This window comes from Aethalodelphis obliquidens, unplaced genomic scaffold (genome assembly GCF_003676395.1).
Source record: "Aethalodelphis obliquidens isolate GAN/ISIS:26980383/991018 unplaced genomic scaffold, ASM367639v1 scaffold35, whole genome shotgun sequence".
Lineage (NCBI taxonomy): Eukaryota > Metazoa > Chordata > Mammalia > Artiodactyla > Delphinidae > Aethalodelphis > Aethalodelphis obliquidens.
The window spans coordinates 14424258-14440228 of NW_020837979.1; the positions used below are offsets into that span (position 1 = coordinate 14424258).

At 42.8% G+C, this 15971-nt stretch overlaps 1 protein-coding gene across 1 annotated transcript in view; it reads right to left on the minus strand.

The window, feature by feature from the left end:
• Window positions 1-12000: 12000 nt before the first annotated feature.
• KCMF1 (potassium channel modulatory factor 1) overlaps window positions 12001-15971 on the minus strand; it is a 76020-nt gene continuing 72049 nt past the window's right edge. Inside the window, exon 7 of the mRNA XM_027129209.1 lies at window positions 12001-14104. Coding sequence (XP_026985010.1) covers window positions 13843-14104 — 262 coding nt within the window. The 3' untranslated portion in view covers window positions 12001-13842. The remainder of the gene's footprint in view (window positions 14105-15971) is intronic.

Below are 15971 nucleotides of genomic sequence, written 5' to 3' on the forward strand. Positions count from 1 at the left end.
CACATCCTGAACTTCATCCTTGTTTGTTCTTGAACGCTGGCAGGCTTTCCAGATTCTGTCCCTGCCATGGAGACCCTCCAACCTCACCCTGCTGGGAGGCACACCCCCGCCCGCCAGCGTGACCCCGGGCAGGTTACTTAACACTTCTGGGTCTCGGTTAGGTCCTTTCTAAAATGGGGTAATGATAGTGAATTAAATGAAAGGGTGAAATACTACAACTAAATTCCTGGATCAAACTAAGGGTCCAATAAACATTAGCTACGGTACCAGCAAGCTTAGTTCCTTTCTCTCTAAATAGGGAGGCATCTTTGCTGCAACGTGTGAGGTCCAAGTCACCTGCAAATGTTCAGAATCCGTAGTCAATACAAGGCCACCCCCCTTTCAAGGCTCTTTGAAAAATGCTCAGCTTGGTTCTTGCTGGCTTGACTCGGACCACAGTTGAATAAAAGGTTAAAAGTTGCTGAGATGATGGGCAGCTTGGCCCAGATCCCTGATACTGAGACAGTCTGTTCAGAGGTCTCTCACCAGGCAATGCCCTCCTGCTCTTAAAGCTGGAAGGACAGGCTTCTCCATGGCTGGGGTCATGGAAATATGGATTGGTCCCCAGCCTCTCCTCCCTGGACCCGTGGTTGGAGTCTTCTCGGTGTAAGACTGCCAGGTGATTTCACAGACATGACATCTGCTCATTGACACAGCTGGTCTGGGAGGAAGCTATTAGTGTCCGGGTCTCAGAGCAGGGGAGTCAGGCTTGGAGGGAAGGAACTCACCCAACGCTGGGCTTCATTCCCTATCTGGCACTTCCCGGGCCTCCCTGCCTCCTTGTCAACATGGAGCCCGTTCATGATCGCTGATCGCCAGCCTCGAAGATCAAGAATGGGTACCCTGCCACCACCTCCATCCCTTCCGTCACTGCTGAAGTGATCCCTTCGACCACAAACAAGCAGAAACTTCTCAGGATCTGCTGCCTCTACTTCACAGGAATTAGCCAACCTTGTCCATCTCGAGGACAGAAGAGGCAGCTGGAAGGTCAGGGTGGCAATTGAAGGCCTAGGTGACATGCCATGACCTCAATGTTCCTAATGGGTGATGACCTCCAGCCTTTGGAAACTGCAGGGGCAATGTTGGAGGCAATATTCAAATATAGCATGAAAGCTACCACTTTAATTTCTAATTTGGAGAAAGATATGTATGTGTATTCCTAGGCCAGTGTTTTTCTAAGTTATTAAGTGGCTTTAAGTGTCCTACCCCAAATTTTCCTAAGGATGACTGTCTAACTGTCCCAGAGAGACTTTTCTGAGTTGACTCTTAATTTGTTGTGATAAAGATTAAGGAAGAAATTTCGAGGAGGTCAGAGAAGAATGAATCACACCCCCACCTCCTCTCTTGTCTTTAGCAGAAGATGGTATTCAAGGCGGGGGGTTTGGGGCCATTTTGGCGAGTTACTCAGTTTTCCTGGGCCCCTTCCATGTATACATATTATTAAACTTGTGTTTGATTTTCCTTCTGTTAAAAAAATTTTTTTTAATTAATTAATTAATTTTTATTATTGGCTGTGTTGGGTCTTTGTTGATGTGCATGGGCTTCTCCTTGCAGTGGCTTCTCTTGTTGTGGAGCATGGTCTCTAGGAACGTGGGCTTCAGTAGTTGTGGCACATGGGCTCAGTAGTTGTGGCTCGCGGGCTCTGGAGCACAGGCTCAGTAGTTGTGGCGCATGGGCTTCATTGCTCTGTGGCATGTGGGACCTTCCCAGACCAGGGCTCAAACCCATGTCCCCTGCCTCGGCAGGCGGATTCTTAACCACTGCGCCACCAGGGAAGCCCTAAAAAAATTTTTTAAATACAAAATAAAAATCTACACTATTTAAAAACAAAAGAACAAATCACTTTATATTTTCTAGAAATGTCCTTATTTAAATGTACTGTCACATCAGATATCATGCCAGATGAAGTTTGCTTTGTCTGATTCAACTCAGACCACCTGGCCAGGATCTTGGCTCCAGCAGTGGTAGGACCTGGGGAAATTTATTTCATCCCTGCCTCTTAGTGTTAAGCATTCCCAAAGCAGCAGTGTGGTGGCCGACAGGGCAGTGAGGATCACCGCTTCAGCTGCCAGGCTGGCCGGCCACTCGTCCACAGGTTGGGCTGCAAGGAGATATTGAGCCCACGTGGATTCAGACCGGGTGTTACACACACAGGCAGCAAAAGCAAAATCAGCGTGGTGTCAGCAACTTGCATCCTTATAGGATGACCCTGAGCCAGAAGTCTGGGGGACAGATGGCAGGGGCAGTGGGGTGCTCTAGCCAAGCAGTTGTATGGACAGACACAGGGGTATCCTTGTGGAAGATAGGGAGACAGGTGGAAACTAGGGCATGGAGCAGACGTGGCCTCGCAGCAGGCTTCTGAATGGCAGAGAGACAGGTAAGAAAGGGCCTCAGGGCAGCAGCTCCCTAGGCTGCTCACCAGCTGTTGCCCCGAGTTACTGCAGGGCCGTCCAGCAAGACCCAGGTCGGACTGCGGCTGCCGGCACCAGGGCAGAGCCGCTGCCCTGAACTTAGTTTCATCACCTGTAAGATGGTGAATTAGATATTAAAAATATCTAACACAGGTATATATTTTTTAGGTAAAGTTCACATAAAATGTACCATCTTCAAGTATACAATTCAGTGTTTTAGTATACTCACAGAATTGTGCAACCATTACCACTATCTAATTTTGAACATTTTCTTCAAAAAGAAACCCTGTACCCACTCGCTGTCACTCTCCCGTCCCCCCAGCCCCTGGTGACCACTAAGCCACTTTGGATTTGCCTATTCCGGTCATTTCATTTAAATGGAATCATACAGTATGTGGCCTTTTGTGTCTGGCTTCTTTCATTTACCTTAATGTTTTCAAGGCCCATCCAAGTTGTCGTGTGTGTCAGAACTTTATTCCTCTTTATGGCCAAATGATATTACACTGCATGGATGTATTATATTTTGTTTACCCATTCATCACTTGAAGGACATTTGGGTTGTTTCCCCTTTTTTGCTATTATGAGTAATGCTGCTATGAACACTCATGTATGAATTTTTGTGTGAACAAAATTTTTTTTTAATACACAGATATGTAGTTTATTTTTTCCCTTACTCATAATTAGTTCTTAAAAATGTTAAGAGTTCAGAAGCCCAGATTTAGCTATGGTTCTATAGGATGTACTGGGAGCCAGAGAATAGATACTGGTTGAAGAGAACATCAGGATACAATCTGGATAAGAATAGACGAATATTTTTTTCTGATAGTAGAAAATTAGTTCCTCTGATATCTGCCACATCAATTGACCTCAAGCCCAGCTCTGCTGAAACAGTATAAGACCACAAAACAGCAGATTAAATTCTGTTTTCTTAAAGATTCTGCTTGGAACTACCAAAACCCAGAGGGAAAATATATTTCATTGGGATTAATGGATAATGTCTATTGAATGCAAAAAGTTAAAACTATACTATGTCTACAGTTGTGAACACTTTAGCCAAGAGAGGATGTAATTTTATTTATAGATTCTTGCTTTGAACTGCATTTAACTTTCTCAAAAGTATCTTTGGGCAATAAAACTTTCTGTGATTTTCTAAAAATAATTTTATTTTTGGTTCTGGCTTTAAGTAAGAAAGGTTATAACATTTAAATTTTTTTATAGAACTAAGAACTAATGTGATAATATAATAAGGCTTAGAGAAGTAAAGTTAGAGTATATTAGAAAATGGCAAATATGCTTTAAGAGAACATTTTAACATTTACAATTTTACACTCAAGATCAGATTTTTTATTGAAATAATTATAATGCCAACTCATTTTAAAAATTGATTTTTTAAACTTGAAATTTATTGGCACAATTTTTTTATTGTCTACATGTTACTGCTTTATTTTTTTCAGGTTTTAAAAAAAAATTTTATTGGAGCATAGTTGATTTAAAATGTGTGCAAATAACTCAATTTCATCTCTTTTTATGGCTGAGTAATATTTCATTGTATATATGTGACACATCTTTTTTAAAAAATTATGTTAATTAGAGTTGTATTTATTTATTTATTTTTGAGTTTTACTTTTATTTTTATTTTTTAACATCTTTATTGGAGTATAATTGCTTTACAGTGGTGTGCTAGTCTCTGCTCTAAAACAAAGTGAATCAGCTATACACACACATACATCCCCATATCGCCTCCCTCCTGCACCTCCCACCCACCCTCCCCATCCCACCCCTCTAGGTGGTCACAAAGCACCGAGCTGATCTCCCTGTGCTATGCGGCTGCTTCCCACTAGCTATCTATTTTACATTTGGTAGTGTATATGTGAACAAATGTTTTTAATTCTCTTGGGTATATACCTAGGAGTGGCATTGTTGGGTCATATGGTAACTCTATGCTTAATTCTTTTGGGAACTGCCAAGCTCTTTTCCACAGCAGCTGAGTATTTTATATTGGTGTGTACTTTTAAAATCATAAAAACCACTCTTAACAGAACCTGGCCCACAATAGTCATCCTTTCATCCATAAATATTCATGGAGCACCTACTATTGCCAAAAACATGGTTGTAGACATAGGAAAATAGTGGTGAATCATAGAAAGTTGGGATTCATGTGTGTGTGTGTTTATGTATGTGCATATGTGTATGTGCATATGTGTATGCATGTGTTTATATATGTGTATGTACGTGTTTATGTATGTGTTTATATGAATATGTGTCTGTGTGTATGAATGTGTGTATGTTTGCATGTGTGTTTATATGAATATGTGTGTGTGTACGTGTGTGTATGTATGTGTGTGTGAGGGGGAGTCAGATGATGATAGGAGTGTTGGGGAAACACTGAAACAGGGAAAGGGACTGGGGAAGTCTGGGTGGGTGGGATCACTGTTTTTTTTTTTTTTTTTAACATCTTTATTGGAGTATAATTGCTTTACAATGGTGTGTTAGTTTCTGCTTTATAACAAAGTGAATCAGTTATACATATACATATGTTCCCATATCTCTTCCCTCTTGCGTCTCCCTCCCTCCCTCCCTCCCTATCCTACCGCTCTAGGTGGTCACAGAGCACCGATCTGATCTCCCTGTGCTATGCGGCTGCTTCCCTCTAGCTATCTACTTTACGTCTGGTAGTGTATATGTGGATCACTGTTTTTAACTGAAAGGTCAGGGAAGGCCTCACTAACAAGGAGGAGGAGGTGAGGGAATGTGGACCTTCCAAGAAAAGGGAACTGCGAAGGCAACAGTCCCGAAGCTGTGCTGAGCCCGAGGACAGTGAGGTGGCCAGCGGGGCTGGGGTGGGGGAATAAAGAGAGTAGCAGGGGATGAGCACAGAAAAGTCACAAGAATTGCATCCTGCAGGGCCCTGGGGCCAAGATGAGAAGTCTGGCCTTCACCCTGAGAGAGAAGAGAGTCACTGGAAGGATTTGAGGCATGTGATGACCACATCTTCCTTGGGTTCTAACAAGATGGCCCAGCTGCTGCGTTGAGCACAGACCCCAAGGAGACAGGGACGCTGGTCAGGAGACCACGGCGATGGTCCTGGCGGGAGATGGCGGAGATCTGGGCCCGGGCAGCCGTGGAGATGGTGAGGAAGGGTCCGTTCCTGGACAAGTTGTGGAATTAAAGCCAACGGAGTTTGCTGATTAAATGGATGTGAAGTGAAAGGAAAAGAGTAGAAATGACCCCAACAGATTTTGCCCTAAGCAACTGAAAAGAAAGCAGACTGTTATTCACTGTGCTGGGGACAAGCTCTGCTTTGCTCCCTGTAGAACCCGAGTGCCTGAACAGTGCCTGGCACGTAGGAGGGCTCAACAAATTGAGTGAATGGAAAGGTGGCAGGGTCCTCAGTAGGGCCTCGGTCCATCTCTATTCTTTAGACCTGCGGTCACCTGACCTGGGGTGATACGTCCCTCCCCCTGATCTTTTCAGATAAAGAATCTTGAGTTTTCGTGGTTGTTTAGTAGGTCACTGAGCCTCATGGAGATGGTTGCCAGATTCTCTTAGAAGTGTTGGAAGGAGGGCAGGCTAACTGAATCAATGCACTGCCTTTGTAGAAGCCTGCGCCGTCTGGAGTTTGCTCCCAGGCGAATCTTGTGCTGTTCTCTGCCATCTGATCTACCACCTACCATTTGTTGAAATGGTTACTTTGTACCAGGCACTGATTGAGCACTTTATTTAATACTATTATTAGTTTCACTTAATAGTGAGGAAATATGCAAACTGTTTAATTAAGGTTAATTATCTCAACCAAGATCACACATCTAGTAAGTGGTAGATCCGGGACTGAAACCCAGGTCTGTGCTTGTACCCACTGCACTTTATCTTCTTCCTGTTCTGGGTGGATGTTCACCTGTCAGGAGTGTTTCCGGGGAACCCCTGCATTCAGACGGCGATCGAACCTTTCCAACCCTGAACTTTAATCCCGGAGATCCATTCTCCAGGTTTTTCCCAAAATTTCACCTTTAACTCAACTGGATTTCAAACCCCATCCACCGCTCTTCATTCGAAAGCACGCATCTTTTAATCTGTGCTGTGAACTTCAAATTCTAACCTTTGATCAAGGAACACCATCATCTTCCCTCCCCCTCCCTGGGGGTGAGCGAATCAGTAATCCAGGGAATCCTGCAAGTTTCAGACTCTTGGCCAACTATTGCCTGGGACGTGAGGACTTGTCTACTAGTCCAGGCATATTTGGGTACTTTTAAGGTGGGAGAGGGAACCTTCAGGTGATAAGCTGAACCCTAATTTCTAATGCTCAACATTCATATCCATTCTTACCATTCATTGTAATCTTTCCAACACTTCTCCTCACCAATCTTATTCCATTCTTTCTCCTGACTACCATCTGTTATGGCAGTTACAGAATTCATAAACATATAAAAGCTGAGCATTTTCCAAATTCTTCATCAAATACTGCCCTAAATTCTAGGTGAAATGCCCTGTAACCATATCTAACTTATAACAGCATAATAAATTGTGAAAAGCAACCTTTGTTGCCTTCTTTAAGAAATCTTAGCCAATCCTTGGCTGCCTGGAAGACAATTTGAAATAGGGCAGTGTGATTAAAATGTCTGGCACCAGGGCCACTGGACAAGCACCTGAAAGTCTACATGGTGGGTTTTGGTTTAATCAGATGGACCTGTTTGGTGCTCTGTAACCAAAGAATGGTGAGAACCTGGGGAAAAAAACACTACAAAGAATTGAAAGCCTTGTTGAAATATACTAAAATTACTTTTAAAAGATACACTCCGGGGCTTCCCTGGTGGTGCAGTGGTTGGGAATCTGCCTGCCGATGCAGGGCACACGGGTTCGTGCCCCGGTCTGGGAAGATCCCATATGGAGCGGCTGGGCCCGTGAGCCGCGGCCGCTGAGCCTGCGCGTCCGGAGCCTGTGCTCCGCAACGGGAGACGCCACACAGTGAGAGGCCCGCGTACCGCAAAAAAAAAAAAAAAAAAGATACACTCCATCTTCCCTCCTAGAGACCACTCCAGGCTCATTCATCTCAACCCTTAGAGCCCTAGGCTAAAGTGAAAGGCTCTTGTTCAGGGAGATGCCAAACATTTTATGACAAAAAGCTAACAGGGACTCTGAAGAGGGAAAAAAAAAATTGATGAGGATCAAGCTTTGTCCCCTCTCAGGTCCTGGGGGTGGGTAGGACTCATGTTGTGCTTACGAAGTTCCGGGGGCTCCTTCCCAATTCCCTCTCTGTAGTCTTGCTTGTCCTGTGAGGCTGTGAGTAGGGTAAGTATTCCGAAGTCCTTGTCTGGACTGAGCAGAGGCCACACCTTCACCTCTCCGGCTCAGCAGTCTTCGTGTTCATCCCAAGTGCCGTCAGCAATGGGTCTCAGGGTAACCTGGGTGGGTCCTGAAAATTCTGTAGGCAAACGGAGCTAAAACTTCTACATGTCACCAGAAGCACTAACGAAACACACACACAGATGGAAGACAGAGGAAATAGAGGAAGCAGAGAGGGACAAGAGGAAGAAGCTATTCATGGGGCATTTAAAACTATAGAAAATTCCCTGTAGAACAGCTAAGACACTGGTACCACAGCGTCTGTTGAGCATTACTTAAAGAGGTAATCAACAGAGCCACTGACGCCCCACATGAATGAAATGGACAGTGACTTGTATAACACAGTTTGTTTATATATGTACCCCAAAATATATTCAAATCAGACCACACAGATAAACTGGGTGGCTAAGTGATGATGTTATAAAAGATAATCCAGGTAAGGATTCAGTGTCAATTAGTCTGGGCGCCTGTTACGATGTAATTCACTTAAAAATACTGCTGTACTGTCGGTGGGATATTTTTCAAGGTAAGCTTTAAATCAGACTGGTCAGTGAACAAGGTGGCTGCCATCCAATCTGCTTGCACTCCAGTGACAAGCTCTTTTGCAAGGCAGCAGATTTTGATTAGGACGCTGCATATGCAAAGATGGGTTTTTTTAATTGGTGAAACCAGTGTCTTGTCATGAGAGGCTCTCACAGACAGAATTAAGGCATTCCAGACTAGGCAGAGCACCTTATGCAGGATGTAATCCATGAAATCTTCAGCCGGTAGAGACCGTGGCCGAGGCCTGCTTCCTAGCTGGTCTGGCGCACTTGCTGATGTAGGAGTATTACAAAATCTTACCTTAAGAATATTGTTACTTCTACCTCAAGTGTTTAAACCTTTTATACAGGGTGTGGTCAGAAGATCTAAAAGGAGAGAACTGGGACCTCATGCAGCTTACGGAATAGGATGTCCCAACTGTTTTTGTGCCGGCTTTGCTAAAACATCAAATTCGGATTGCTGTTTTATGTGTAAGGCAGGATGCTAAACATGGGCACTCCAGTCTGACAGCAAGATTTAAAGAAGTAGCTCTCTCAACCAGATCAGACCGGTCACCCTATCTACCAAAGGCAACAGGCTTGGTGACCTTTGAAAACACTCCCAATTGGGTGAGGGTGAAAGGCTCTTCTAGGAGTCATTTCTGATGAATTCTCTTATGGGGGGAACGTCTGTGAAAACCACAAGCTGTAAGCAATGCTTAGGCTTGGACTAAAGCTCTGTACCTACTGAGAGCTCAAAAAGTATACATGAATGAGAGATCAGGGGTGATGGTGGTTTATGGAGACAGTGGGGCCACACCCACTGTCTACAAAGGAAACAAGGTACAGACTAGGTTCTTGGTGGTTCCTAAAGTATCAGTGAAGACCTCAGACTCTAAAACTCATCGGTCTAGGTCTGAGGAGAGCAGCCTCAGGACAGTGTGCGCACGTGTGGCCCGCAGGGTTTCAGGTCACATGCGCACATCCATCCGTGCACAGTCTGCACACCAAGGACAGCTATCAGGGACACAGAGTCATGCTGAAGGGTTTCTTTTTGATTGAACCATCTCTTTTACTAGTTGCTGTAAAGTTCAACTGACTTTGTAAAACCTGAGAACTTGAGGGGAGCATCACGCTTTGTAATTTGAGGAGGCCAGTCAAGGCACTACCCACCTGATAGCAACTGGCTAAAATGTCATGTGGATTTGAGGTTCTGGGCCAGCCTCTCTGAGAGATGAATAATCTTTCATACTTGAACCTGCTAACCACGTTAGCAAGGCTTGCTGCAGGGTTCCTTAAATCAGGAACTTCCCAAGCTCATGTATTTATTTACAGAACAATTATTTGACAGAGATGGGTTGAAAACTAGAACCAAGAGTACTAGTCAGAAACAAAGACAAAGCATTTCTTGAGCATGGTTGAAGCTGATGGCATAGGAATTGCATTTCTACACTATTCTGAAAAACAAAGTAACCTAAATTTGGCTTTGTAATACTGTGATGAACTTATTCAGATTAAGGCCATGTTTAAAGCCACAGAATTTCACAACATTGTCACAAATGACCAGAAAAGTCTGCAAATTCCCTGGCGGTCCAGTGGTTAGGACTTGGCACTTTCACTGCCAGGGCTCAGGTTCAGTCCCTATTTGGGGAACTAAGATCCCATGAGCTCTGCAGCATGGCCCCCCCCCCCACAAAATAGATAACATAAGCATGGAAAAGCAAGACCTTTGTGCCAGACATCACAACTTCAGCATATAGTTCTGGGAAAATTTCATACATGGCATTTTACTTATTCCTGCACATGAAATCAATTTTGCATGTGCCTCCAAAACTGTGCCTGCAAATAAGGGAGAAACGGCTCACATATATGAACACTGATGTGGGGCTCTTTGCTACAAAACTGATACATGCGTTAAAGAGCTTTTAGCACCCACTTGGATAGTTTGTTACACACTGCTGTTTCACAGGGCTGTACTGATCATCAGACTCCAGTTACAGGAGACTTTCCTATTCTTTACCAGACACCTTCAGTGGCAGGGACCTCATTCAGAAGAGCCCTCTTCACCGAGCACCTCCTTCCACTATCTTTCCTCTTGACCACCTTTCCTCCCAAGAGCCATGGAGTAAAATACACAAGGGAAATGGAATACTTGCTGTGAGGGGCCGTCAAGAGAACTCTTTAAACTCCTTACCTGTTTTTTGTTTTTAACTGTGGCCCACAGACCAGAAAAAATACAACAGGCTTAGTATTATAAAATCTCTTTGTACGTTATCGAAATTCAAATTGAATGGGATGGATGGATTTTTGTGTTGCTTCTGTTATTCTAATGACGTAATCCGCTATCCTAAACTACATTTCTTTGTGGGTCACAGGGGGAGGACCTGCTCTTCTATTGCCTGAGTCTATAAATGAAATAATCTACTGCATAACAAACCTAAGCTCCAACTCTGTGGGTTAAAAAAGAAAACAAAGACCAATACAATCTAAATACAAATCCAAATATTTCACTGTAGCCAATCACAGAAACTGTATCTTATGACAATGGCCATAAAAGCACAGGCATTTCTATTTGTTCAAAAGAGCGGAAGTATTTTAGAAAACTAAAGGAACGAAAAACAATCTGCGAAAGTCATGCGGTAGGTTCTACTATTTGAAATTCCAAAATTCCATTGTTCTCCATGATTAACTATCCAGGAGTGGGAAGCCCACAAACCCCTACACAGTTACAGTTTAGCAGGAATTACTGATACTTTGGGATTCTTAAGACACAGCATATTCTAGTCCATAAATTATACAGAAATAGAAACAAATACAGTTTCAAACTTTCCCTGTAGGTCTTCCCCTTCACTAGCTTTTTTTTTTTTTTGGGTGGGGTGGGGGGTGGTTTCTCTGTGAGTCATGACATTAAACTTCTTCCAGAACACCTTGAGCAGATTTAAATTATTTCCACGCAGTAAGTGAAGAGAAGCACTGCAGAACACTTACAAACGTACAGCCTAGACACTCAAAACTCAACAAAACAAAAACCTCTCAAAACTCAGGGTCTGGTCCTTAGAAAGGTGAAGCTGTAGCCAAAATAAACAATGGTATAGTGATTCTCCTCCTCTACATCACCGTCTTTGCAATTATTTTTATTCAATAATCCCAGTAATATGATGTTAATTCAGAAACTAAAGAAAAAGGACACAAGAATTTGAAGGGCTTAAATATATTTTTTATATTGATAATCTGTGTCTTTCTACCCTAATACATTATTATTGATTACATACAGGATGAGGTGAGGTATTTGTAAAATATCTGGTAAAAAATGATTAATATACAGTATTCTGAGATGGAATCTTATAAACCTTTAGGTCTTCTGAAGTGTCAAACTGATCATCTCAATAAAACTGCCCTGACTGGACTTACAGCTGTTCCCTCAAACCACGTTAAAAAAGGAAGGATCTTACATTTTCCCAGAACGTGTGCAGTAAAGGGAAAGCAAAGAATTGGCAATTTCTATCTCTCACATCCGAAGTAATGCGTTCACACAAAATCAGGACCTTCAAGTCTAGCATGAAACAAACAAACAAAACCCCCCCCCCCCCCCCCAAAACCACAGACAAACCAAAAGACTAGATTAGAGATATACAATCTCTGAATGATGGTTAGGCTAATTCACCAACACCAAAGAAATCCAAGTGGTCAACAGTCTTGAAAATGCTTTATTGAAATGTGTGACGTATGTGCAGAAGATGTGTGTGAAAAGACCACAGCTTGAAAACTGGTTTTTGAAACGTCTCAACAACCAACTGAAAAAAAAAAAAAAAATCCTACTGGACTGGACTTCTAGCATAACCAGAAGCCTGGTGTAAAATTTTCCTTTAAAACATTTTCCATCACAGAAACTAAAGAAAACAAAGCTAGGATACTTGGAAATCGTTGGAGTTTGAAGTTTCAGAGAAGGAGAAGCAACAGTTTTTTAGAAATGTGGGGTGACATCTTTTTTGGATACATCTGGATGAGCATGGACTTCACAGTTCTCGGGAAAACACCGGAGGGTGCTTGAGTCTGTATGCTTGTGTTGAAGAAACAGAGAAACACAGACGGGGAAGGAAAGGACTACAGCGGAAGAGGGGAGACGGAGGAAAGGGCTCAGAGGAGAGAGCACTGGAACAAGACATGATTAGGTTAAGTCTAGTTATAAATTTATCAGAAGCTGTGCGCACCTTTTTTAAAAGTCCTAAATTTACATTCCAAAAACTGCCCCCCAACCCCAAACCCACTGTCCCTGCCTTGGAGCTATTGTGAAAAGTCTATGCACAAAAACTGAAACAGAAAATAAAAAATATCCCGGCCCCTCCAAACCCCAAAACAAACCCAAAAGAGTTGTACATTTTTTTTTTTTACGCATAGGATTAATAATATAGGCATATAGGTGGCATGATTCAATTAAAAGGCTTTGCTTTTTATGCTGAAAAAAACCCAATAAATAAAAGGTGCTGAAGTCAGCATTAAGAATTTGGTTGTAATATATTGACAAATTCTGGGAAGGCAAATCCTCAAAGCTCCCCTGATACTGATCTGTCTCAGCAAACTATGAAGCAAATACATAAATAATGCAAAGTATGATTGAGAATGTGAGATTTTCAAAAACAAAGACAACATAATTCAGGTTAACTTTGTTGAACAGTGAATAAATGAAATTCATCTACACCTGAATAAAACATATTTAACAATTGAAAAAAAATTTAAACAACCACAGAAAGTAAAAAGTTTAAACAAGTAGAACAGGATTTGTTTTCAGGGCACACAGACGCCTGCAGCAGATTCCCACAGTAGCTGTACTGGTGTGTCTTCTATGGATGAGTTAGACAGGCTGAGCTCCACACGGTAAGATGACTAACAGGGCGACAGGACAGTCACACAGGGCGGAGCGCGACACCGGCTACGACCCCAGGTTCCACTGCAGAGCTGGCTTGTGCGTAGAGGCACACAAAGAAAGGTGATTCAGGCAGACATTATTCAAAAGCTACTTTGTCAAGTAACCCTTTTGCTGCGTAACCATTGAATAATGTTTGGGAAAGCTTTGGGCTTTTATTTTTAAGTTTTACTCCTTGTATTTAAGTTTTTTAAATAACAAGGTCACTAAAACTCATGCACGCTGCAAAAAACCTCATGCAGTAGTTAAGGTAAACCATCCAAGCAGTTTTTATTCATTAATATTCATAAATACACACAGCAGCTTCATTAGAGATTTCAATTTTCCTCTTCAGTTTGAATGTGGAGTATTAGGAGAGCCTTTTGCATGTCAAGGTACAGGAAGCAGAGATCACCCCTGCACTGCTACCTACATTTACCTGCTAGAAGTAAAAATTAGTTAAGTGGAAATGATTATCATATATATCTTCTCTCTTCCTGTTGAATGTACACAATGTAACAGAGTGACAGACCTGAAATTACAATCACCAAACAAACCCAAGATAGCTGTTGTCCACTTTCATTGGCAAATACAGCACAGAGGACATTGTCTGCGAATTGGGATGTCATCAAAGAGGAGGTGGTGGAGGCTCATTTCCTTTATTACTCTCTTTTAAATTTAGGTTTTCTAAAGCAACATCTAAAGGCATAATATCTACACAGCCCATAGCACCAAAATCTGCCATCTCCCCCCGTTCATCCTCGTCTGAGGACGAGCTCTCTTCACGAACTAAAGTGGACAGAAGGAGCTCTTGGACAAACAGGCTGCGGTCTGCGCGCTCACTTTCCATGGACTGGCGCTCTGTTTCAGACATTTTAGGATCATTCAACCTGTGTAAATTAAAAAGAAAAGAGCTTATTGGTAAAGAGTCAATGAACAATGTCGTGGTCAACTTCTACAATGTCCTACTCTGTACAAGCTTCACAGGCGGCAAAACTCAGAATCTGAGACGTATTAATGGAACACCTTGCTCTAATTTACCTCGTTAATTATGTTGAGACGAATTCCCCACACTTGTAACAGCAATACTGTTACCCCGAGGTGCAAGTCTATGCTTTAATTAGATTCAGTGAGAAAAAATACATTTACACTTCTCATACTCCCTTTAGAGAAAACTGTGGTGAAAAATTTCCTAAGGAAAACAAAATTTCTACCAGATTAGATACTTGGGGAAGTAGTGATTTCCCCAACCAAAATTTTACCAGTGGGTAGTAAAAAGAGGAAAAGTAGCAACCCTGGTCACAAAAACAAAATCTGCAGTGATTAGAATAGTCAACCGAAAAAAATCCTAAAAGTTCTCTTGGCTTTTCTCTATTATTTCCATCTAATTCTTCCTGAAATGAAGATATGTCCAGAAGACTGAGAGGGCAAACACACACACTCACACACACGCACGCACGAGCATGTGCGCACCTACGCTTCTACCAAGGACTGTGTAACAGGTCTGACCCAAGGTTTAACGGCCCAGTATGCTCACCTGACAACAGGCACTTATGAGACCTGTGTCATGTTGGGAAACCTGGTTCGTTTGCACAGAGACTGGACGGCTGTCAAGAGCTGAATTTTTTTTTTTTTTTTTGCGGTACGCGGGCCTCTCACTGTTGTGGCCTCTCCCGCTGCGGAGCACAGGCTCCGGACGCGCAGGCCCGGCGGCCATGGCTCACGGGATCAGCCGCTCTGCGGCACATGGGATCCTCCCGGACGGGGGCTCGAACCCGTGTCCCCTGCATCGGCAGGTGGACTCTCAACCACTGCGCCACCAGGGAGGCCCTGAATTTTTATTATTAACCTGTTAAGTGACTTATGCAAAATTCTGCTTAGTTTCAGTGCTAATTTTATTTCTCTACATTTTTAGTGGCAAAGAAAGAAAGGGAAACTGGTTGGAGCACTGGGATCAAGAAAAGTGACAAACAGGGAGAAGATGGTGACAGTGAAAGGAGGTTCAGTAGGCATGCGTGACAGGTGCTCCTCCCGGAGAAGCCAGGTGCACTTGGAGCCCACGCTCGTCTACACCCCGCACCTGTTCCCTGCTGTCCCACCGACGCTGGAAGGCATGGGGCATCCCAAAGTAGCAATGGAGGAGGCATACTGGGCACTCACCATGGGCTCTGCTTTAAGTGCTTTTTGTATGGATTATCTCTTTTAACTCCTACGAGTTAGGTCTCATTATTATCAACTTATAGGCAGAAGAAACAGAAGAGGTTAAGTGACGTGCTCAAAAATCTCACAGCCATCAAGTTCAAAGCCGCTCAATGATTAGATCCATGGCTTAGAAAACAAAAGATCTAAATTTAAGAACTGAAAGAACACAAAAGGGTCTGGAAGGTAACTACATAAAAGCCATTAAATCCACATTGAAAGGAAATGACTGATGACATTTATGATTAAAACCAAATTAAGAATATAAGAGAGTATCTAATGAAACAGGAGATTGAGCAATAGGCTACATATTCTCAATCAAAAACTCTGAAAGTGCTAAGAAGTGAAGTACATTCCACGTCCCTAGTTTTGGAAAAGGCCTTAAAAAGAAAAACAAACTAAAGTCAAACCTATTAGAAAGAGAAAGGATGCATAGAACACTACCTACACAGCAAGCAGGCAAACTAGAAACATACAGGCTGAGGCCCCCAAACCTTCGGAGAGCATGTAATTCTGGTATTACTGTTTTGATTTTTAGGAAATAACTGAGAAAATGTT